The sequence below is a fragment of the Camarhynchus parvulus genome, chromosome 8 (assembly GCF_901933205.1).
Source record: "Camarhynchus parvulus chromosome 8, STF_HiC, whole genome shotgun sequence".
NCBI classification, from domain to species: domain Eukaryota; kingdom Metazoa; phylum Chordata; class Aves; order Passeriformes; family Thraupidae; genus Camarhynchus; species Camarhynchus parvulus.
The window spans coordinates 7,515,928-7,538,908 of NC_044578.1; the positions used below are offsets into that span (position 1 = coordinate 7,515,928).

At 39.6% G+C, this 22,981-nt stretch overlaps 1 protein-coding gene across 1 annotated transcript in view; it reads left to right on the forward strand.

Moving 5' to 3' along the window:
• The first annotated feature begins 276 nt into the window (after window positions 1-276).
• SPATA6 (spermatogenesis associated 6) overlaps window positions 277-22,981 on the forward strand; it is a 41,390-nt gene continuing 18,685 nt past the window's right edge. The window contains exons 1-10 of the mRNA XM_030953776.1: window positions 277-444; window positions 4,904-5,041; window positions 6,409-6,457; window positions 7,180-7,221; window positions 8,567-8,691; window positions 12,895-12,975; window positions 14,771-15,049; window positions 16,622-16,709; window positions 17,903-17,943; window positions 18,998-19,170. Coding sequence (XP_030809636.1) covers window positions 397-444; window positions 4,904-5,041; window positions 6,409-6,457; window positions 7,180-7,221; window positions 8,567-8,691; window positions 12,895-12,975; window positions 14,771-15,049; window positions 16,622-16,709; window positions 17,903-17,943; window positions 18,998-19,170 — 1,064 coding nt within the window. The 5' untranslated portion in view covers window positions 277-396. The remainder of the gene's footprint in view (window positions 445-4,903; window positions 5,042-6,408; window positions 6,458-7,179; window positions 7,222-8,566; window positions 8,692-12,894; window positions 12,976-14,770; window positions 15,050-16,621; window positions 16,710-17,902; window positions 17,944-18,997; window positions 19,171-22,981) is intronic.

Genomic DNA, 22,981 nt, shown 5'->3' on the forward strand with positions numbered 1-22,981 from the left:
CCACGGCGGTGGAGGAGCCACAGGCGTTTAAGGCTACACGGGACGTACCACTGTCTAGTGGTGTTCGGCCATAGGTTGGACACGGCGGTCTCAGAGATCTTTTCCAACCTGACTGATTCTTTGAGGGCAGGAGGCCCTGGAGAGCAGTGAGGGGCTGAGGGGAAGGGGACATGGGCACTCTGGGGACGCCTGTAGGCAGGGCCAGCACAGGATCTAACCCTTCCAGCGCGACGGCGGTGAGGGCAGGGCGGGGCGGGCACGGAGACAAGGAGGGGAAGCCGCCCCCGAGGAGGGCGGAGCGGCCGCCGCGGGCCGGACGCGCCCCGGTTACCGTGACAACGGCGTCGGCCGAGCCCGAGCGGCCCGAACCCGGCGGGCCCCGCTGCCTGCCCGCCCATGCCGCGGAAAGCGCTGCGCTGCGTCCTGCAGCTGGAGCTCCGCTCGGTGAGTGCCCGGGCCGCGCTCCCCGCCTGCCTCAGCCGGGCCGCGGCCGGCAGGAGAAGCCGCGCTTGGCTCTTCCGGCAGCGCTTCCCGCCCCGCTTTCCTCGGCCGCCCGCCGCCCGCGCTCCCGGCCCAGCGGAGCTTTTGGGGGCTGCTCCGGGCCCTGCTGCCGAGCGGGACCGAGCTCCGTCTGGCATTGCAGCCCCTGTGTGCAGCCCCCGCGGTGGTGTTGGCAGCAGCCGTGCCCCTCCGCAGCTCCCTTTTCCTGTGGCAAAGTTGCGGGGGATGTTTGTCCCCGTGCCCCCGCCCTTCCGCTGGTGTTAGTAACGGCCGTGCCGCTTTAGAGTTCTCATTCTCCTGTGGAAAAGGTGGTTTTTGCAACACACTGATTCTTGGGAAGCTGTAGGGTGTAAGGAAAAGCACTCTCAGGGAAAAAAAAAAAAAAGAAAAAAGAAAAGCTAAAACCAAAACAAGTCTCAGGAAAGAGCGGCTTGTTCATGGCTCTGGGCAGCTCTGAATATCTGGGTATTACATGGCGGAGAGTAAGGTCAGAAAGTGTGAAAGTGGAAGGTTTTGACATTAATTATGTCAGGATTGTGCTCTTCACACTTTGCAAAGTTTTCTGGTTATATCCAAGCTGGGAGCACAGCAAGGAGCTGTATCATCTCCTGAACACTGCAGAATTAGCTGCGTTAGGCAGTGCCCTGTTACCCTGGAGTCGGTGGCTTCGTATGCCCTGGTCCTGTAATCCAGAACAAGCACTGCCACACATAACAGAATACCTGCTGCTGAGCTGAGAGGAAAACACGAGATGCCAGCCACAAAACTCGAGTGCAGATCCAGGAAGTCCATACTGGGAAATTGCCCAGGTATTCCTGGTTGCTTAGCTATCCTTGTTCCCAAACTTGAGTGGCTGCTTCGAGGCAGAGCGGTGGATTTCCACACATGGATGGCCAGGGTGTCACCCTGGCGCTGTTGCTGTGCTGTCTCAACAGCTGGTGTTTGTCTCCACAGTGCCAAGGCCTGCTTCGTTCCTGGAGCGGAGCAATGTCCTTTCCTTTTCTGTTCCCACTGGCTGTGAGCTATTCCTGTGCCAGGAGTGAGTACAGGGAACACATTTCCCCAGGGTCAGGTTTGCAGGCGTGGGGTATTTGTTATTTACCCTGCTCTCAAGGCTACAAGTAAGAATGGAGACTACTCTTACACAAATCTTTTCATTTGAGGAATTATTTTTCCTTGGTGTTTTCTCACTTGATATGTTTTTTGGGCAGCAGTTCTTTCATTTCCCAGTTGATCTTTATCAGCTAAAGCATGATGGTTTTGGTCATATTTTGTGTGATGGACTCACCACCCTTCTAACCATCTTAGGGATGGGAGCTACTCTTCCACTTTGAATTTGCATTGATCAGAGTCAAAATTGAACCCTAATTTTGAACCTAAATTTTGTCTTAGGTGATGTAGGGGAAAAAAAGTCCGACTTTCATCCTATGTATCTTAGTATGAGTCAGGGTCATTAAAAATGTTAAAAGACATGAATCTCAGTAAGGAGAGAGGAATCATTTTAATGGTAACCTCAGCTTGATACAGCCTGGCTTTTGCACATTATTGATGCTGTCCTTTGGCCAGTTCTGTACCATCTTTGATACTAACTCCTAACTGCATTGATCCTCATGATATTACATCCTTTATCCAGAAAATGAATTTTCAAGAAAATGTAGAATTTTGCTTGGTTGATCTGTTTTTATGGAAAGTATCCTACTGGGTTTTTTACTAGTGATCTTTGCATCCATGTCTTTATTTTTAAATATATAAGTATTTCAATCAACGGGGTTGTCAGTTTTCAGATCTCCGTTTCTGTCTCACGTGGATTTTTGAGCAGATTCTACCTTCCCTGTTTTCATTACTTTTCATTTAAGAAAAATTACATTGTTTCACAACATGTACTGAAGATGGTTCAGCCTCCCTGTGGCTCCTTGGTCCAGGCCTAGTGCATATTGAATGACTTTTGTTTACATCATTTAATTCTTCGAGTTGTCTTTTTCCTTGGCTGATTTATGCTATGTCCGTTAATTCTCTCTCTGTTTGCTTTATTTGTGACCAAAGTCTTGTCCAAATTTCTGATTTATTTTCCTGCCGTTTTTACAGTGCTCGACATATTTCTCCACCCTCTTTGAAATCTGTCCAGTTTTGTCAGAAGTTTTGCCCTCTGTTTTACCCTAACTTTAGGATACAGATGGGTTTTGGTTCCTTTGACTTAATGAAATTCCAAGATCTTCTCTGATCTGAGTCCACCAGCTCTTTAGTTTGTCTTGTTAGTTGTTTCCTTCATTTCTCTTCTCAATTGGAAGGCCTTACTTAAAGACTAAGTAGTTTTTTTGTTTGGTTTATCCTGCCATGGACTGTGTGTAATAACTGCTCTGGAGGGTTAAAATCAGTAAAATTCTGTCCTTTTCTGTGAGCTTAATTCAGTGATTTCTTTACAGCTATTTGTGATGTCCCAGCAGTGGAGGGACTGGGAGCTGGTACACATTTTCCATCCTCCTGGGAACTTTCAACAGAGATATCCAGCATAAACCCTGTCCTAGAAATTTCTCATGGTCCTTGGGGTTGCATGTGAGGTCAGTTAATTGCAGCACTGATCTCCCTCTTCCTTAGCTGATCCATAGATTACACTCTTACCTTCTTTAAAATAGTCCCTTATCCTGCTGGAGCAGTCTGCAGTCAGATAAGAGCTTCAGTTTGTCTCCCAAGTGTTATGGAGCTCTGCATGTTACAGAATAGGTGTCATGAGCTGCAGGTATGCATGTGTCATTCATTTTTGTCATTCATTTTCCAAAAGCATTTTTGGAACTGCTTTAAAGTTACATGGCCACATAGATTTGGTGTTCCAGCCCAGGTGATGAATTGTGCAGTTTATCTCCAGGGTAGTAGAATCACAAGTTTCCACATGTGCTACCTTGGCCCACATGCTCATTTGTAAGAATTTGTTTTCTTTTTACAGGATAGCCAGAAAAAATGGCACCTGTTGTTGGAAGGTTTGCCTGTTGCAGCATCTTCAGATCTCTTAATAAATAGGCAAACATTGGTTCCCTTCTCTAAGGTGAAAAGCACAAAACTCCATCTTAACATGGTTGTAAATTCTACAAAAATATCGAAGACAAAAGTGAGAAGTAAAGCTGATACGACATGCAGTATGTAGTTTGGGGATCTTTCCTTGTATGAATGAAATCTGTCTCTCTCACTCCTGTTCACACTTGCAACTGCATGAGTGTCATACAAGCTGTTTAATGCTTGACAGACTGTTTCAATTGGGTTATCCATTATTCTGGCATTTTTCTTGTAGATTTGAAGCCCTCATTTATATGGAGAGGAAACCCTTTTTTTGCCTTATACTTTATCTGTAGTGATCTATCACACATTGTTTTCTTCTAGTTCTTCCACCTTTTTCCTGCTGTTTATATAGTTTTCTTTTAAATCCAGTTAGGATTTCTCAAGTAAAATGTTCACTTGGGAGTAGGAGACTGTAACCAAACCACTTATTTTAATTCCCATCATTCTCCTCCTTTGTCTTTCTACCTGGCAATTGGAAGTCTGAACACTTTCTCCAGAAACCTTATGCTGGAAGAGACAACCTCATATTTCTAATACTGACATAAAAAATAAGCATGAGACCTTAAGTGAAAGGTGTCAATTCTCTGTCAGGGAAATAAAATAAATCCACGTGGCTTGGAGAAAATAGCAAATAGTTTTGGAATGAGTTGTGTACATTCTTGCAATCAGAGCTTTAGAAACAGACTGACTTCTTAATCAAAGAATTTCAGAATTGTACAGAGAAAGTTGAGAGATTTGGGGCAGTATGTGGCAACCTAGCAAGAAGCCTTCCCTTGCTTTGAGTTTAAAGATGGCCAAACTTCCCAGAGAAAGGAAGAAATGTCTCTAGTAGTATGGAACAACAGTTGCTTTTTCTCATCTACAGAAAATTCGCAAATAAGCTTGCCCCTTCTGGTGGCTGGACAGAGTATGGATATCTAAGCACATAAATTTACCAGTTTCATTCTGTAGTTAGGCTGAAGTTTGGGTGGGGTTTTGTGTTTTACCCTCAAGTAGACTTCATTCTACATGAGTCTTCATATAGGAGATGATTGTGCTTTATACAGTCAGAGCATACCTTTAACTGTATTCACCTGGCCTTGGGTTTCAATTTTGGGTGAAGACAATGGAGTGTGTTTACTTAAGCAAGAAGAATTTGGTCCTGATTGTTTTAAAATGGTGACTTTTTTTCCTGACCTGTCTGTACAAATAGAATTGCTTTAGAGATGATTTTTTTTTTGCTCTAGTCTGCTACATCCTGACTTTCACAGGTCAACCATTTTAGTCCTGACTGTTTCATTTTTATCTTGAAAACAGCCATTGCTTGTCTAGCTAAAGTTCAGTTTGTTTAATGAGTGTGTTACTCCTACAGATAACTTGTCCTGGAGTGCAGCTGAAAGACAAACAGGAACTTTATCTTAGTGTCTTTGTACTTGGACAGTACCACAAAACTGAATGTGTCCCTGCAGTGTTCCCACTCTTCTTTCAAGAAAGACTACAATTTGAAAAGGTAAGTTATGTCAAGTGCTGATGCAACCCAAACAAACCCCATCACAAATTCTACAAAAATTGTCTGCAAAACCCATGAGCACAAATAATCACACTGAGAATGGAGTAGTATTTTATCTCCTGCTTCTCTTTAGCACAGAGGAGGGGTGTGCCTGTATTATCCACATAGGGACTCAAGAATTGTGTGTACTGAAGATTCTAATGTATGATGAGAGTTTTTAGGTGTTTGTTGATTCTTTTGTGAACTGTCCTTCCTCAGTGTCTGTTTTCCTGGCTTGAAAGGGACTGAATGTTTTTGTTCTAAAAATTATGGCAAGGTGAAGAACAGAGACTGTACAATATAGAAGAGGCAACTTAATTTAGTAGAAAGATAAAATAGCAGCTCAGGCCTTTTTGGTGACATCTTACTCCCTTTGAGATACTTTTTTCGTGGTTTGTCACCAGAATTCCCAGATTGGTACTCTGGCCCTGTAATTTATAGTTGTTTATCACATATTCTGAGTCCCTACTAGCTTCATTATTAGTACCACAGGGATAATGAAACACAGTATCTTACAGATATGATCTGGCTTCTCCACTACCTATGAATAATAATACTTTGACCCTTCTAGTTCTTCTCCTTTAAGCATTCCCCAGCACTTTGAAAACCAGGCTGAGTAAACTTGCTCAGAGTGATGCTCTGGTGAAGGGGATGAGAAACAAACAGTGATTATTTCACTACCTATGAAGAGTAGGAAAGACCATCATTCTTTAAAGGCAAACATAACACAAACTTCTTAAGGGGAATGTACTGAATGCTGTTTTCAGTGTAATGTAGGGACCTCCATCCAGTGCAACATCCTACCCTACTCCTTGCTATCTATTCACATGGGATTCAGGTTTAAAAAAAAACCTGAACAGGAGACTGCAAAGTCACCTCTGTGAAAATGAAGCTTAAAACATTACTAATAAATTAGAGAACATTGACCTATCAGAATTGTAGTACGTGCAGCAAATTATGTTTCTTGAAATTTTCGTAGACAGTGCTTACCTTTACATCTTCAACACTTCACAATAAATTATTTTTTGTTATTTACATACAGAGAAGCAACTCTGTATGGATAGAAAGTATATTAGAGGAACTGCTGGCTTTCAATGAATTTGATCACGTTCCAAATGATAATTTTAGTATCCTTTCTTTTTCCAGTGGGGATAGGACTCTTGACAACCATCTTGGCAAGGAAGAGCATTGATTTTTGGTTTTTTTCCCCTTCACTTTCCCAAGATGTCCATCTCATTACTTTGATTGTGTCATCATCATCATCATCATCATCATCATTATTATTATTATTACTATTGTTGTTGTTGTTGTTGTTATTTCTTTTTCAGGAATTTGCTAATATAGTTGATCCTGGAGACCTTGTGAAGTTACTGGAGTGTAAGTTCTGGGTTTTTGTATACCATGTTATATCCATTAATGCCATGCATATATGGGCTCTAGGTTTAAAGTATGTGATATTTTTTCTATCAGGAGCCTATTCTCTGAAAAACTAGTGGGTAACCACTATTATCTAACAAAATGCCTCTAGAAATGTATGTCACATGCTTTGGAACAGGAAAAGGGTAAAAAGTCATAAGGGATTAAAAGTCCAGCTGGTTATCTGCTAGTGGGTTCCTTTATATGGTTATTTATTTTATTAATTTTCAAATTATAGAAGGATAAACCTGTAATTTTTGTAAAGTTATTATTTTAATTTTTAAGAAGATTATGTCTTGCTACATTTGTATAATGAATTGTGGTGAGAAAACACTGACCTGAAATCAAACTGCAGGAATATGCACCCTCACATGGGAGTTCTCTGTATAGGGGGCAAAGCTTGCATAATCTTCCTTAAAAGAGGAAAAACTTGGCAGCAGATAGAACTTACAAGTTCTAAGTCAGATTTAGTGTTGTCATTCGTACCCTGCTAATGCCATTGTGTTCATCTGTGATATTTATGCAAGCTAGGCTTAAATTTATCTTATTATTAGTGTGATGGAAATAGTGCAGGGATGTACAGTGCTGTGAAGTTTAAATCAGTGATTCATTTTTCTTGGGTTTTGACTATGGGAATTTTCATTTTAGGTTTTTAACTCATGAAAAACTTCTTTCCCTTCTAGTTGACACAGCAGTACTTGAACTAATACAGCTCGTTCCACCAGGTATTGTATCAGTCTTTTCATAAATTATGCAGTTTAATAGGTGAATTTCCAGGAGGACATTGCCCATTACAGCACAATCACTTTTTTCAACACACAAACAACATAGAAAGCCCTTCAACAAATAGTCCTCTGAATAGAAAATGTTAATAGATCAAGAGGATCTCATTCTTGAAAGGGAATAATAACTGAATATTTAAATGTATCATACTCAGGCTTAGGAAAGTGATAATATTTTAAAAATGGAAAATAAACTGAAATCATCCAGTGCATAATTATTAACTGCATCACAATTCACTTCTAGAGAGGCTGTCTGTGAAATTTCAGAGTGCATAATCTTGTTCTCAGAGTGACACTTTTTTTCCTTCCATTTTAATGGTGACCACTGGGAAAACTCTTATCCTCACTATAAGTATTACAGGTCTCTTGGGATGTGTGAAGATAATAAATAGCGATTTGTCATACTTCTGTTATTGGTTTGTGTGATTATAAAAATCTATTTTAATGAAATTCAAGTGTTCCCATGAATAATGTAAATCTGCATTTTATTGGAAATAAAGTCAAGTTTTAAAGAGGACTCATTTGGAAACTGTGGTATTAAAAGCACTCTCTCACTTGTCCTTAGTACTTTCAAGGAAACTACTGCTTCTCTCAGGTGACTTAGCAGACCATTTACTTGAAGAAATGTAGTGAATGGGGATTTTTTTTTGTGGGAAGTAAAGGATCTTGCATAAGAATTTATTTTCAGAGCTCAGACACAGGTGTGATACAGCCCAACATAAGCTAGCAAGATGGCTGCAATAGCACAAATTACATTTTTTCACAATATACATTCAAGGGTTTACCTCTAAAGAAAACCTTTTTTTTTTTAGAAGTACCAAGACAGGGTATTGAGAAAATCTTAAAATAATTATTTTGCTGTTGCTTGTGTTTCTTTTTACTTCTACTATTACTGTTCTGTAGTATGGAATGGTAGTTTTTCATAAGGGATTGGGTGCCATTAAAAAATACGGGTTTTTTTCTGTGGCATGGAAAGGAAAGAAAGAAGAAAAGTACTGAAAAGTTACCTGAAGAAAACCTTTCATGTGCCTGTTACAGAAGAGTTAACACAATCTTCTTTAATTTTTTTTCCAGTAACATTGAAACATCGTTTCATAGTAGATTCTGCACATTTTTTGCTGCTGATTTAACTTGACGAGGTTGTTTCCTAGTGCTATAGGAGTTTTAGAGCCATGCTGTTAATTTGTAAAGAGCAAAATTTATCCTGGTTTCAACATGGCTCTGTGTGTGGTGTCTGTGCTGTGTGGCTTTGTCTATTTTCCAATTAAAGTGTGTATTTTCTTTTTAGTGGGAAAAGTTCTAGCTACATATGAAGAAAATACAAGAGATTTCCTGTTCCCTGACCCTAAGCTTACCCATGGGCTCCGTGGTTTGCAGCGTGAGGTTTTAATGAAGAGGTCCCCGTCTTTCACAGTGAGTGAATGTCTGTGGATTGTATTTATGACACAGTCTGCTTCACTGAAGAAACCCCTTGAACTGCTTCAAATGAAAAGCGATTACTTCTGACAGATTTTGCCATTTTAAGGTGTTGAATGTACAAATCCGCAGCTGAACTTCGGGGAAAGTATAATCTTTTTTAAAAATGCTTCAAGAAATTATTTAATGTGGAAAAGTTAGTTTCCACTTGGTTTGCAGTGTGGCACCATGACATGTCTCCATTCAGTTTAATGTGTGATGCAGCTGGTGGCTGAAGGGATGCAGGAGATGTCATATTGACTTCATGGTTCTCAACAGAAGCCATGTAACCCTCCTCCTTGGTCCCTCTCCATAGCATTTTGGAACAATAGCTAATTGGCAGAATGAGTGCAGTGAATTGATGCTAATTTTCTGGAGATAAGGGCTCAAGTACATGTTAAATGAAAATGAATTCATTTCACATTGCCCTTTCATGAAGTTTGACTGTTGAATCTTAATTGTCAGCAGAATAACCCAGGAAGGCACCTTAAGGAGGATGGTGATGATGTGTTTTGAGGTTTTTGTGGAGTTTTACTGGTGGATTGGCAAGACATTTGGATAAGAACTCAATTACCCTGTCTGTTGTGGTTGGGCTGAAAGCACATGGGAGGAGGGAAATGCTGATTAAAGTTCATTGTTATCTTTTAGCTGGTGTAGCCTTTCCCCAGAAAGGGCAACCTGGAAACTGCCCAGACACTTGCAATTAGAAGTGCTAATTTGGTGTCTAATGCTGTGTTACATTTGAATGAATTAAGGTTGTGATTTTGAGCTACAAAATGTCTGATTCTGCAGTAGCTTAAACTGTCCCTGCAAAAACAACCATTATATTTTGGCTGTAGTATCTCTTTGATATGGCTCATCCCATGCATGGTGGCGTGGCTCAAGAGCTGTTTTGCTTTTATGCTGCTCATAGAATAGGTGCCTTCCTGGTGTTGAGAAAGAATAGGGAGGTAGGAACAAATGAAGTGGTATCAGCTATATGTTTTTAGATTTTTTTGTGAACAGAATATAGTGAGTCTTCATAGAAGCAGAGCTGCTAGACAAGTTTGATGGGTTTTGTCAAACTGAGTTATTTGAAACAAAAATTATGTATTTTCTAATAAAGAGAAGGTGCCATAATTTGTGAGCTGTGAGAAGATGTGGTCAGAGTAATTTGGATGTGTAGGTAATGAATGATGACACTGTAGTAGCTTTAAAAATTTTACTGTGGTAAGACACAGACATACTTCATGTCCTTGGGAGCAGCATAACAAAATCCATCTCTGCCCTGGAACAGGGACTGCAGAAGCCTTTGTTGCTCCATTCCATCTCCATAGTTTGAAAGTACAGTATAAGAGAGGATTTTGGCATAGTGGCCCCCTTTTCAGGAATAATGCAGAAGCTGGGTTTGATGGTGTTGGAGGGAGGCTCCCAAAAGGAGCTTCTTGTTCCTGTCCCTGTTTGCCAAATGGAATGGAATAACTATGAAAGGATTTTTACCTCCAGTAGAAATGCAGTCTCAAGTGCCTCCCTCTCCCAGTGTTCCCTGAGCTTTACTGGCAAGTGTCTCTTGCTAAGTCTGTCAGCATGAAGTGCTGGATGTGAATGCTAAGCAAAAGGAAGTGTTGAACAAGGTCATGAGAACCCTCACATTATTCCTATGCTACTGAAGCCACGTTCTTCCCACATGAAAAGTTATTTATAGCCAGCTGAGATGTTAAATATTTTTGAATGGCAGCTGTGCTTCAGTGACAGTTTGATTCCAAATAAATTTGTCTTTTATTAAAAAAATAAAGGTAGCAACAGTAAGGTTACAGTTGTGGAGTTCAGATACGCAGTGACAAGCAGTGTCTGATTAACACTGCTAATCTGCCAGTTGGAAGGAGTCCCAAGTTGAGAGGATCAAAACTCTTTCAGAAATCTGGCACTTGGCTGATAATGTCCCTGGCTAAATGTCTTACAAGGTTTACAAACTGAGTGTGCATACAAGACATGCCTTAAGTTATCTCTCCTGGTCCAGCGTTGCCCTGCTGAGGCTCTTGCTGGCTCTTCTGTATTTCTCTGCAACCTTTACCTTTCAGAATATGTTTATGCCTGGACAGTGGTAGTGATTTCTTACAGATGTTCTTATCTCCATTCCCCACCTTCATGCAGTATTTGCCACATTACTTGAAACAGTTTCTTTTTAGCTATGCCATCTTCCATTAACAGCCAGTGCAAGGCCTTCTGTTATATTCTTGTATACTTTTTTAAGCTAGAGTTGTACTTGGGTTCCTTACTGTCAAAAGCACATATTAGACTTGTATTCTTCTAAATATGAAACACCTTTATACTTTTTCTGTGGTCAAATTGGTATTATGTCCCTTCTGCTTAATGATTGGTGCAGAAATGCTCAGGGCTGCAGACACCACTGAGCCAGAAGCAGAAGAGATCCCAAAAACTTTCCAGCTGGATTTTCATTTACAGATGTGTCTGGGGCTATATGATGGTATTTACATAATTCTATGTTGAGTATCCTACAGCAACCCCTGATTTGGGAACTGCAGAAAACAAAGAGCAAATTGTCTGATGGCTTTGGTATGTGAGTTGCTTTTGACATATCCATGCCTGTGCATTCAAATGCCATCCCATACTCCCTCTCCACAGACTATTTCTCTGAAGAAACCATAGTTTGTGTCATTTTTTAGGGATGAACACTTAACAATTTTGTAATCATTTCCAGTCTCTGTAAGAGCAGTAGGTGCTCTATTGTTGCATTTTTTAGTAGACTTACTAATTCTGATGGGTCCTTTTTTAAATTGTTGATAGCACTTGACAATTCATTAGTAATAAAAATGAGTTGATTAAAGATGATCAGTCTTAAAACCTCTTTTATGTGTCATGACTTGACTTGATTGAATCCTGGACTCTGTTAATTGCTGCAACTGAGCTTTCTTGGCATTTTTGTCATTTGATTTCCATAATCTATCCTGGGGCCAGATCATGTTCCCTAATGGGAAATCAGTGTTTAGGCAGGTGGTAGAGAATAGTTTGGTTAATCAATAGACTTCACTCATGAAGTTCCTGCTAATTCTTACGGATATGGGATAAAGTCACAAACAGACCAGCTCTTTTTCGTGTCTCAGTGATTTTGTGTGTTCATGTGCACAAATGCCTGTGCACTGAGATGCCTCAGGCACCAAATTCTGTCCATGTTGAAAGAAGAGGGGATAGGAATTTCTGGGGGCACTTGATTTTCTCTTGGGTTCTGCAGAGCTGTATAGGATGCACATAGATGACTGCCACTTGTTTATAGCATATGTGGCATTTAGTTCTTTTATGCCTTTTTTTAGTGCTGCTGTTTGGGAAATAATGCTTGTGTGTTGTAATCCCTGTCCTTTACGCAGTAAATTCTGAATGCATTGGCCAATGCTCAGTGAATAGAAAGGCAATAGTTTTCTGAGGTGTTGTGTTCCTAGCCATGGCTGCAGTAAAAGGTGAGTGGAACAGAAGCTGCTATTCATATAAAAATGGTAGGACCTGCTGGCCATTGCTGTGTGTGCTGTGCTTCACCAGGAGGCCCAGTGGGACCCCACTGATTCCAAGTGGGAAAAACTAGGGCTGCCCCATGGGCAGGAGGGGATTGTGAGGGGGTGGAACATGGTTATGGAGCAAGGGAGGCATCCACAGAAATCAGACTACCCCAAAGATTACAGAATGAAGGGTATTCTTAGTCATACTGTTAAAAAGGAATAGTTACCTGCAGTGTGATTGACTGATTAAACAAAATGTTTTTACAAATGAGATGGCACAACTGAGTCTGTTCTCAAACAAGTTTACAAAGTTAGTATTAATGAAACTTCTAGAGCATGACTGGAATTTTTATTGATGCTATATAGCATGGCATGAAAAATCTTTAAAAGTGCTTTTGACAAAAAAATGTATTAAAATAAAAGTCAGACCTTAATTGTTGTACAAAAGCAGTGTAATCATCTGTAATTGAATTGTCAGAAATGCAAATGTTAGCATCTTGACATTTACCATTGCTGTTCTGTCTTTTCTAATTATCTTTATTAAAGGCTGAAATTAACAAAGGAAATGGCTGAAAATTAGGAATGGTTTGTTACATTAGGTGACATTTACCTCTTTGATACCCTTTATCTTGAGTTGAAGCTTGATATGCAATTATTGTCTCTCTTCTAGGGAATTGCACCAAAATTGAGATTTTCTACAACCTGCCTTATTTCAGACAGTCTGTTAATCTTAGGAAGGAGTCACATACAGGTTAGCACAATTTAATTGTTTGCAATTTCTAGATTTAATATTGATAGCCTTGCTTCCAATTTTTGCATGTGCTGTTCACTTCAAACTTTCCTCATTCTTTTGTTGTGGTTAAAGCAGGTATCACGGGTGCTTGACAACTTGATTAAATTTTTAATCAAGTATGAGTAAAGAGTGGGTTTGGTGCATGACAGTAGATGCTGAGAGTTCCTTGAATCTGAAACAATTATCAGCTGCTATGTTCTATGATCTGCTGAAGTGTCAGTCCCTGGTGCATTTGTACATGGGAAGATGCCTTCTCACCATTTGTTACTGACACTTAAAATTAAGGACAGTAAAAACTAGGTGATGTTAGAGACGGTACATTATTAAACCAAACCAATTAATTTAATTGTTTTCCATAACTGTATCACTGACAGTAATGGAAATATGGAAATACAGATTTTTGTTGAAAAGGCTATCACTTACATTAATCTGGAAATGCTGCTTCTGCAGCAAGTAAAGTTAAAGGTGAAGTATCACTCTTCTCTGGTCTCACAGACTGGAATTTTGGTTTGGATTTCTGGAACAAGCTGTCATGCAAAGTTACTCTTACATCCTCCTGCTGTAATATTGAAAAATGGTGCAGCATCATTGGAAGGGAATGGTTGTCAGGAAGGCTTGTGTGCAAAGACACTTCAGTGACTTTGACCTGTTCACGGCATTGCTATGACTTCAGTGAGAAGTTTCTTCCAAATTTAGCAAATGAAATGTATCGAGACAGAAAAAAAAATAAAAATCAGTGAAAATTGTCATTGTCAGAAAATTGGCTTCAGTGAAGGTGACTTGAATACCAGCAGTTTGATTTAAAATTTAAACTGTTCCTAAAAGTATCTATGAATGGCAGCTCAGATTCACTTGTGTTGCGGTGAAGGTCGAGTTTCACAACTGGTGTAAGCCAGGAGCAGCACCACCTGCTTCTGGTGAAGCTGAGATTAGTTTTAGAGAATTAGGTCTGGCTTTGTGTGGCCGGATCTGTGCTGTGTCTCACCATCAGCTGCACCAGTGAGTTCAGATTCTGTCAATACAAAACAAACACAGCCTCAGCCTCACTGGCTGGGTGTAGAGGGAAAGGCTTGAAGGCAAGCTGGACATTTTATTTCTGGGTCCCTCTGAACCAGAGCAGTCCATGTAACATTCAGATTGAGGGCTAATGTCAACTAGCTTCAGCTTGAAAAATAATTTCTAACAGAAAGAGTACGGTTTTATCCACTAAACCTTACACTTTAAAAAACTAATAAATTCACCATAATCCAAGAAAATATTAATTTTAGAGAATGTAGCTGCACTTCTTCTAGAGCTTTAGGCAGCTCTAAATGCATATAATTTAAACTATTAAAAAGGCTCCTTTTTAATTTATGTCTTGTACTTTAAAGGGGAAAAATTTTAAAAGCTTAAACAGATGAAAACATGCTTCAAATCTGTGTATGGCTAATTCAGGTAAACTTTGTATTAAAGGAACTTGTGACAAAATTCAATTTAACTTTTAGAATCTCCATTAACTGTGTGAGAAAGCTAATTGAGTATCAGACACTTAACATCTAACATGCAGTACTAGGTGTTTAACCTTCTTTTGGTTTCAGAGAAAATGGTAAACACATTGTTTTTTAAATTGTTGTTTGCATATAGTTTTGTGAGGGGAACTTCAGCTGCCATGGCATCTCCTTCTGGTAAAATTATTAGTTCCTTATTTGCGTTATGTTCAGCAATCTTTATCCTACACTCTGTCAAATCAGATCATTTCTCTTCTTCACTTCAGACTGATAGGCACTGGGCGCATCATCCAACCCCAAATGGAAGAATGCCCTCAAAGCTAGCCAAGAAAAGCCCTCCTTCAGCAGAGAAGGGTGAGCAGAGCTCGGCACTGAGGGGCTACGAGCAGCCCACCATCGCCTCCAAGTCGCGCTCGCCGTCCCCGTACACCAAGCGCCGCATGTGCGAGCTCTCGGAGGAGGCCAGGCAGAGACTGGGCCACCTGAACCTGGGCCCTCACGAGTTCAGGAGAGACACTGACAAACCTCCCTTTGTCATCAGACGGGTTTGTATTCGCTCCCAGGTCCTTCCAGCTTAAGCTCAGTTCAAATGTTGTTGTTTCACTAACTAGCGCTCCAAAAATTCATTCAGCTCTTAGTTTAGATGAATAATTTTTTCTTCTCCTTAACAGTCTGTCACAGAATGATTTAAATGTAAAATTAACTAAACTAAAATTTCTTTTATCTGCTTTAGTAACAAAGATCAAATTCTTTCATGAATAATCTTGGTTAAATTCTCTGAGGCCCCATTTCTTTTCTTCCAGCACACTAGACAGGATAATAGGTGTATAAATTCAGCTTGGAAGTAATTGATATTAGTATTAAAAATTCCTGAATAAGACTTTAAAGAAAGAGTGTCTAGTCACATTATGATCACTTACACTTCCTCTCTTTCAACTTTTTTTTACGTTGTCATCCTGTGATATTTGGAACACTTCCTTTGCTCAGAGCTACATCTCAAACGCTTTGACTTAGAGTTCATAACATAAGGACATTTTGCCATACATGAAAAATTGTCCTGAAATTAGGTACTTACTTAAAGAAATTGTGTGTAGGTCTTTTAAAATGAAGGGGCTACATTTCTCAGCCACCTGGAGAATCATATACTCATTTTTTCTCCATCTCAATTACTCTTTTTATTGCAACAATTCTCTATTTTTAGAAAATCACTTTGAATTTGTAGGGGCAGAAATGGGATTGTTCATATTCTGTGCTGTGGCATTATGATTTCTCTACAGTTCTGGGCACTTACCACAACCAGTTAGATAATCAAGTGGTTAAATAGTTTGCTTCTACCTTATATTTTTACCTAGTATCAGTACTAATTAATTAATAATATATTGTCAAAGTTTAGAAGTTTTATTCTACATATAGCTACCTTTTAGAAATTCAAAATAAGTCCTGTTTCTCTCAAATATTTTTCTTTTAACTCCTTTTATTTAATTCTTCTGGGTTTTGATCTATAGGTGAAGTTCACAGTTTAATTATAGTATCATTAACACTGATTATTGATTTTCAATGCATGGTTATGTTTGTACAAAAAAAGGAGAAAGCTTGTCTCTTAATTCAGCATGTCCTCACTGTCATGGCCTTTCTAGATTGAGAATTCTCCTTTTAGGGCATCTTTACTGCTGAGAACTCTTTTGGCCTGGAGATTTTGTGCTATGAAGATCAAAATTGGATTATATGAAATGTAACTTTTTAGTTAGGAGGAGATTCAGATCTCTCTTGGTGAGATCTGAGCTGTTTAGAATAAATATGAGATACTAGGAATTGTTTAAAAAGACTGCAGACATTACAGATGAAGGAGAAACTATCTGTATTTTCCCTTTCTTTGAACAATAGGATATTCAGAGTTTTCTAGTTTTCTTTGCGTAGCACTGTTTCTGTGCATTTCTGTTTATGCACAGTAATACTAATAATGCCCATGAGCCAAGTGCTATGAAAATAGTCTAAAATAGTATTTAAATAAAGTAAAATATTGCAGAAAATACCAGTTGTGGTCTTATGAACAAAACCAGAAAAAACAGGAATTGATACATCTGATACTGAGTATTTTAACAGTATTTTTGCTTCAGGTTGGACAACCAAGTCCTGGTGCTAAACTTCATTCCTTGTGTTCCCTGCAAGAAAGCACAGCAGAAGCCTGGCCCAAGGCACCCCATGGTCAGTATTTTCTGCTATATATCTCATAACTGCTTTTGATTTCTGCAGGAGCCAGTTTTATTTGGGGCTTTTTATTATTATTTTGGGGGTTTTTATTTATTATGAAAATCTGTGATGGAGAAAAAGCTGTTAGTTCTTCCTAGGAAAAGGAAGAATGCTGAATAAATTACTGCTTCAAAGGGTGTCCTTGAATAGTTCTTTGCCTCATGAAGCTTGGAGCATAGTTCTGCATTATATAAAAATAGGAGAGAATTACAAAGCTCAGGCAAGTGCTCTGTTTCACTCCCTTTTTTGTTGAGTTGGATGGTGGAGAAAATCTGCACCATGGTTTGTGGGCGTGTTGATCAGGTTTGGGGTATTGATTATTTTGAAGTTCAGGGCCTCTGTTCCTTCAAAAATGGTAATGTTTATTTCAGCAGTGTTTGTGAGTAGTGGATCAGTGACTTACCATTATTAATGAGCATCCAGGATGTGCTCCAGTATCTGCTTCAACGTCCTTTGGTAGCAGTAAGTGAAAGCTTAATAAAAAGTGTGGGACCAGAAATTTAAGAAAGCGCCCTAAAACTTGATTTTATTGCACATGTCTTACAATATGAGGATTTTAATGAGTCTCATCAGTATTTGTTTATGTGTGCTCTGCCTCATTTTTATTTCATTTCCTCACTAATTATAATTTGTTATACAGCAAATCATTATGAACGTGTTATTTTACATTTGTTCTTTGTCATTGCACTGGGTGCTGGATTTTAAAGGTTTCACATCCCCTTTGGGAACAGATTTGCCAGTCTGTGATGGCTGGATAATGGAACAGACCAGATCATCTGATACCATTGCACACTTACAAAATGACCTGGTGGTTTCTGGCCAGTATTTAGGAGACCAAAATCTACCTCTGTTAATATCCAGAGGATTCTTTGGTCACCTGTCTGTGTCTTGAGGCTTAACTGTAACTTCTGAAAAGATCAGATCCTTAGGATTAGAAATCTTAATGCAGACAGTACAGTTTAGTCCCTTTTTGCTTTTCTTGGGTCACAGTGTGAGGGTTGTTCAGTACAAACTGGTAGCACAGACCAAGAAAGTAGATTTAATGTTTGTGAGGACAGACAGGATGCTTTGTAAAAGATTTCATAGAATTTAAGAAATGCAAATGTATTTTTGATTTCTTCTGTCACGGGCCTTTTTTCCTTTTCCAGATCCTTCTCCTCTCAACAGCTACAGAGCCAAGAAAACTGAAGTGAGTACTTGCAAGTGGTTTTGCTTACACACTGTTTTTTGGGAAGCTCTGAGCTTCCCAGTCTTCCTTGAATTGTCTTGCATAGGTATTTTTGAAACGTTATCTACTGTAGTATCAGAAGCACGAAAAAGGACATTTTAAATCTGATCTAGCCCAGTTAAGGCCTGCTGACAGATTATTTACAAACATTAGAAGGAAACTTAGGACTCTTTAAAGATAAAGATGCCTGCCTAAAGATGCCTTTGCTTTTCCTTGGCATTAAGGCTTGCAGCAAGGCCACAGAGGAGCCTTTAAAGGCTGTTTGCATTTGCCTTACCAGTTATTCTGAGAGCATTCTTTATTCTGGAAATGTATGTGAAGGTGGCACTGGTACAACTGGGAAGCCACTGTTGTATTATTTCACATCCTTTTTTTTTCAGATTTTGGCTTCTTTCTGTATTAAAAGAATCTAAAGATTAATGTCAGGGTTGTTTTGGGTTTGGGATGTTTTATTCTTTACATCCTCATTGAGTTGCTTTCTGCCTGTGTTCCTGAAGTACTGTAAAAATTGTGGGTTTAAGCAGTTATGTGTGCCCTCCCAGATTTCCTAATGGCTGGGAAAATTGATGATAATAGGGATGAGGAAAGAAAGGGAATTATGAGGATAAACCTTGATATATATGTTAAGCACACTTTTGTCAGACTCTAAACTTTTATTACCAAGGGCTGTTGTTCTGTGTACTGTGTGAGTCTAATATATTGTGCTGCCTCTGGGTTGTTCTATGGGTTGTTTAGGCTCTCAAGCATTATTCTGAATCTGTGGGATTCCTAGGAAGCCTTCAAGTTGTGCACTCAGAAATGTTGATAAAAGGGCTGTTGCAGAAGAGTTTCTCGTAAGATGGTGTGTTAGTTACCAACAGATTCCTCTGAGACTTGTTGATCTACTTTAGACCATGGATTTTTGTATGAATCTACAATCTGAATGAATATACAATCTTTAGCCTTTCATGTTAAGATGAAAATTGTACGTCTTGATGTTCGCAATAAATTTTAGTTTGGTGGGGTATTTTTTCAGGCAAAATCCACCAGTGGAAAAGGCTTGGACAGTTCTGCTGTTTGCAAGGAGGAGGTGAGCCCAGATCCACCCAACAAAGAGTCCCATTCTGCTGCTTCTTTGGAGTGTTCAGCACGTCCATCAGTTCAGGAGTCTCAGAGTTCTGTGCTGAGTCGATCTTCTCTGAGGGAAAGGTAATGCCCTGGTTTTGTTCATGATATTCTGGAATTAGGAACATGAGCTGATGATAGTGGTACCTACATGACTGTAGTTTGCATGTTTGGAGGTGTGAGGGCTGAAGAGACTGAAAAATCTTCCTGCAACAGCTGTGTTGTTGTTTGACTTTTCCTTTTGCTGTGTTTGCCATCACCTCAGCTTGATGATTACAGTCCTAGTAACTTGGCAGTGAAAATGTCTGAAACTGTGACACCCCAAATTTCAGGCTGCCAATGTCCATCTGGAACAAAGAATTAATAAATCATCACTTAAGTGAATCATCACTGTTTCAGAGGCGATTGGAATCTCAGGAATGTAAATACAGATATGTAAAAATGGCAAGTAAACTTTACAGTAGGTACTTGGAAACCTTTTTTCCATCTGACAGGTGTTTTTGAGCATGTACTTGTGGCTGTGCTCTACTCAGATGTGTGACTGGTGTGCATAACATGCTTGGGCTAGCTTTAATCTATTCAGTGTGTTATTTTCCAATCTTTTCACTTTGTTGACACCCTAAGATCTTGGTTTTGATTTTTTGAGTGGAAGTGTGGACCTCTGCAGCTATTTTGTATATATTAATTGCTATATTTCAATTCTTTTTCTTAGCTATCTCCACTGACCCCAGTGGGACTTGTCTGGGGACAGTTTCAAATACCCTTTAATTTAGTGGATTTCAGTTCCTGGGTTAATATTTTGGGCCAGCTTCCCAGCTTCAGTGTCTTATGAGGGTGGGATGGAAGAAATGTCAAAAATGCAACAGATGGTTTCATGCTTAAGCCCTCCAATCCTTCAAGGAGAGTATTCCCTGCTTCCTGCTGAGTAGAACGTGTTGTTGGTGCTTCTCTTGTACATTCAAGTAGCAAGTTACTGGTTGGCTTTCTGGGAACAGAAAAACTGTATGGAAAGCTAGGCCTGAGTGAGCAAATAGATAAAATAATTGGGAGGAGCTAAGGATTAAACTGATGCCCCATCCTAGATGCTGAGGATGTGCTTTGGTGACCAGGTCACACTCTGTTACCATTTGTACCAAGTTAGTCAGTGTTGCAGGTTGCATTTTACAGCCTACACACAGCCTAATGCTTGCTTCCAAAATAGAAAATCTGTCTCAGTTTTTTCTTTAAAAAGAAAAATGACAGATGGCAGGTGGGGACTGAATTTTTAATACTCACAAAGATCAAGTTGGTGTTTTAACATCTTCCTCTGCTTGAAAACTTGTTTGTTAGTTGTTCTGTGTAATAGTGCATCTTGGAAAGTGTTATACAGAGATTAGGATGTATCTGGGGTTTGAAGGAGGTTTCTTTGTCATCTTGTCTGCCTCCCCACTCTCCTCTGACAGTGTTTGTGCATTAGTTACCCATATCTGGGGAAGAGATATTGTCATGGTAGCTTTTTTATCCTTTCTTCAGCTGGACTCTTTTTGGGAGGGGTTGGGCTAAATTATATACACATTTCATTTAGAGCTGATGGGGTGCCTTTTATTGATAGCAGGAAGAAAGTCTTGTATGTTGTGAGCTGCTGTTACATGCATAGTAATTTAGTTGTCTGCCAGTTAATCTTGTTCTGTATGTTCTTGCTTCCTCTCTTTATGAGCCTCTCTCCAGAAGAGATTTCTGATCTTGTGAAATTATGTTTTTTCTTCTTATTAAAGCAAATGTTCTCAGCTCTTCAGAGCTGTAACATCTCTTTATGTAAAATATGTAACCATTTACTTCTGTCATCAGAAAAAAAATCAAAATGAGAAATAAAGGGCATAGTCTAAAAAAAATTGATCTCTGTTTCATGCTTCTGAGATAACAATGGTTTTAGCTGATTGTGTACTGAGAGTTATACTTGGAATGACAAACATGGTTTAGAGGTCAATGTTTGGAAATGCATGCAAACGCTGCTGCTCAGATCATAGAAATACAGAGGAAATCAGTGCACTGAAAGTAAAGCAGTGTTAGTGTAATTGCAAGAATATGGAGTCTTATCTCACAGTATTTGGTGTTTATTTCCTCAATTTTATTTTGAATTACAAAGACAAATTGCTTAGCATATCCAGGCTACTGTTTTTAATGCTAGTCAACCCACAGTCAATGTGAAACTTGACTCCCCACCTCAACCTTTAGTTCCCTCTTTTCCCTTTCTTTTTTAAAAAGTAGTGTGAAGTGGCTGGCTGCCTTCTTGGGAGTGTGTCCCAGAGCCCTGCTGTGTGGCTGTAAAACCACTGCAATACTTTTCAGTGAGACAGAAATTGGGGTCTTGTGCAAGGTCCTCCGAGCCCTTTTGTATCCTCCCTGGCAGTTTCCAGTCCTTTTCTTTGAGCCTGCTAGAGACACCACAAATCAATCCTCTTTCCCTTTCCTCTGAGATTTCAGTCAGAAGCAGAACTGTAAATAGATTTACTATTGAACAAGACAGCCAAGTTTTGAATATTGATTTTTCATACTTTCCTTTTACATTTTTCATTATGTACATCTAAGGAAAGCATTTGCTGGCGTTGGGAGCTGACACTCAGCAGTGGTGTGGCCATAGAACTCTCCAGAGGTCCCTTCCAGCCCTCACTATTCCCTGATTCTGTGGGTTTGATTGCAGCCCCTCTGCAGACCAGTGGCACTCACAGACCCTCGAGTTCCTGCCCATAGTGTGTGCCCCACAGTGTGCCAAGGCAGTTGTTTGGTTGGTTGTGCAGAGAGGAGCATCCTGGGTGCTTTGGGAAAGAGCGTTCATACTCTGTCCTTTCAATGCTGCTTCAGAAAAGCAAAACTGGAGTCCAGTCCTTGCTTTCATGGTGCACAGACATCCTCACACACTCCTAGAAAATGGGGTTTTTCTTGGGGACTTAGAAGCTAAGCCTTCCTTGCAGCACTGAAACCTGCAGCAAAGTACCTGTCAGAAAGAAAAGGAGAAATTGTGAGATGGATTCCATAAGGTCAAAAAGTCTTTTGAACAGAGCTGTGTGCTGGCACAAGAAAAATCCTTTCCTCAAGAGACTACCACAATCATGGGAGTATTTGACTATTTCTGTTATGTGAGAGGCAAAGCTACTTCTTGTGCATTTGGGATCAAAGGAGTCTTTTTCCTGCTCTGGAAATAGCATGCTTCTACTTTTGTTTCCAGATTGAAGTGCAGTTCGATAGCTTTTTTCATGTTCTCCTGGTTATGCTGCTGAAATGTGATCTTACCTGCTATAAAATTTAACAAAAACCTAAGTTCCCTTTGAAGTGAGACAGAGGTTAAGTGTCTGGATCAGATGCCCTTCTGTAATATTCCTGTATTGTTTTACTACCATCTTTTTATATTTCCATTTTCCTAGTACTAGGGAAATAACAGCATGAAGTTAGATACTGGTAATGATAGATATAATGACAGATACTAATAGATATTAATGAAATACTAAATCCTATGTGCAGTCCTTGAAAACACCAGTTACCAGAATTTTTGGCGTCAGTGATCTTGAAAACAATCATCCCAGGATCTTGAGGGTTATTTTATTGCACAGCAAAAACCAGGAACAGGTGGTTCACCTGATATTTTAGAGACTGGCATGCATCCTGAGACAGGGTTTGCTTCTGTGAGAGCATATGTTTTAAGTTTTGAGAATTCCTGCTAAAAAGCAGAACACTGAAAAATATTGCAGATTTCTTAGGGAAAAGCTTGCTCTCAGGAGAGGCTGCACCTTGGTTTCCTGTCTGTTTCTAGCCATTTAAAAGTCATTATTTCTGATTTTTGGAATTTTCTTTGGTAGGAAGGTTTGGGGTTTATCAGTCTCACCTCTTGGGAAAGTTTACTTCTTTTGCATCCTTTAAA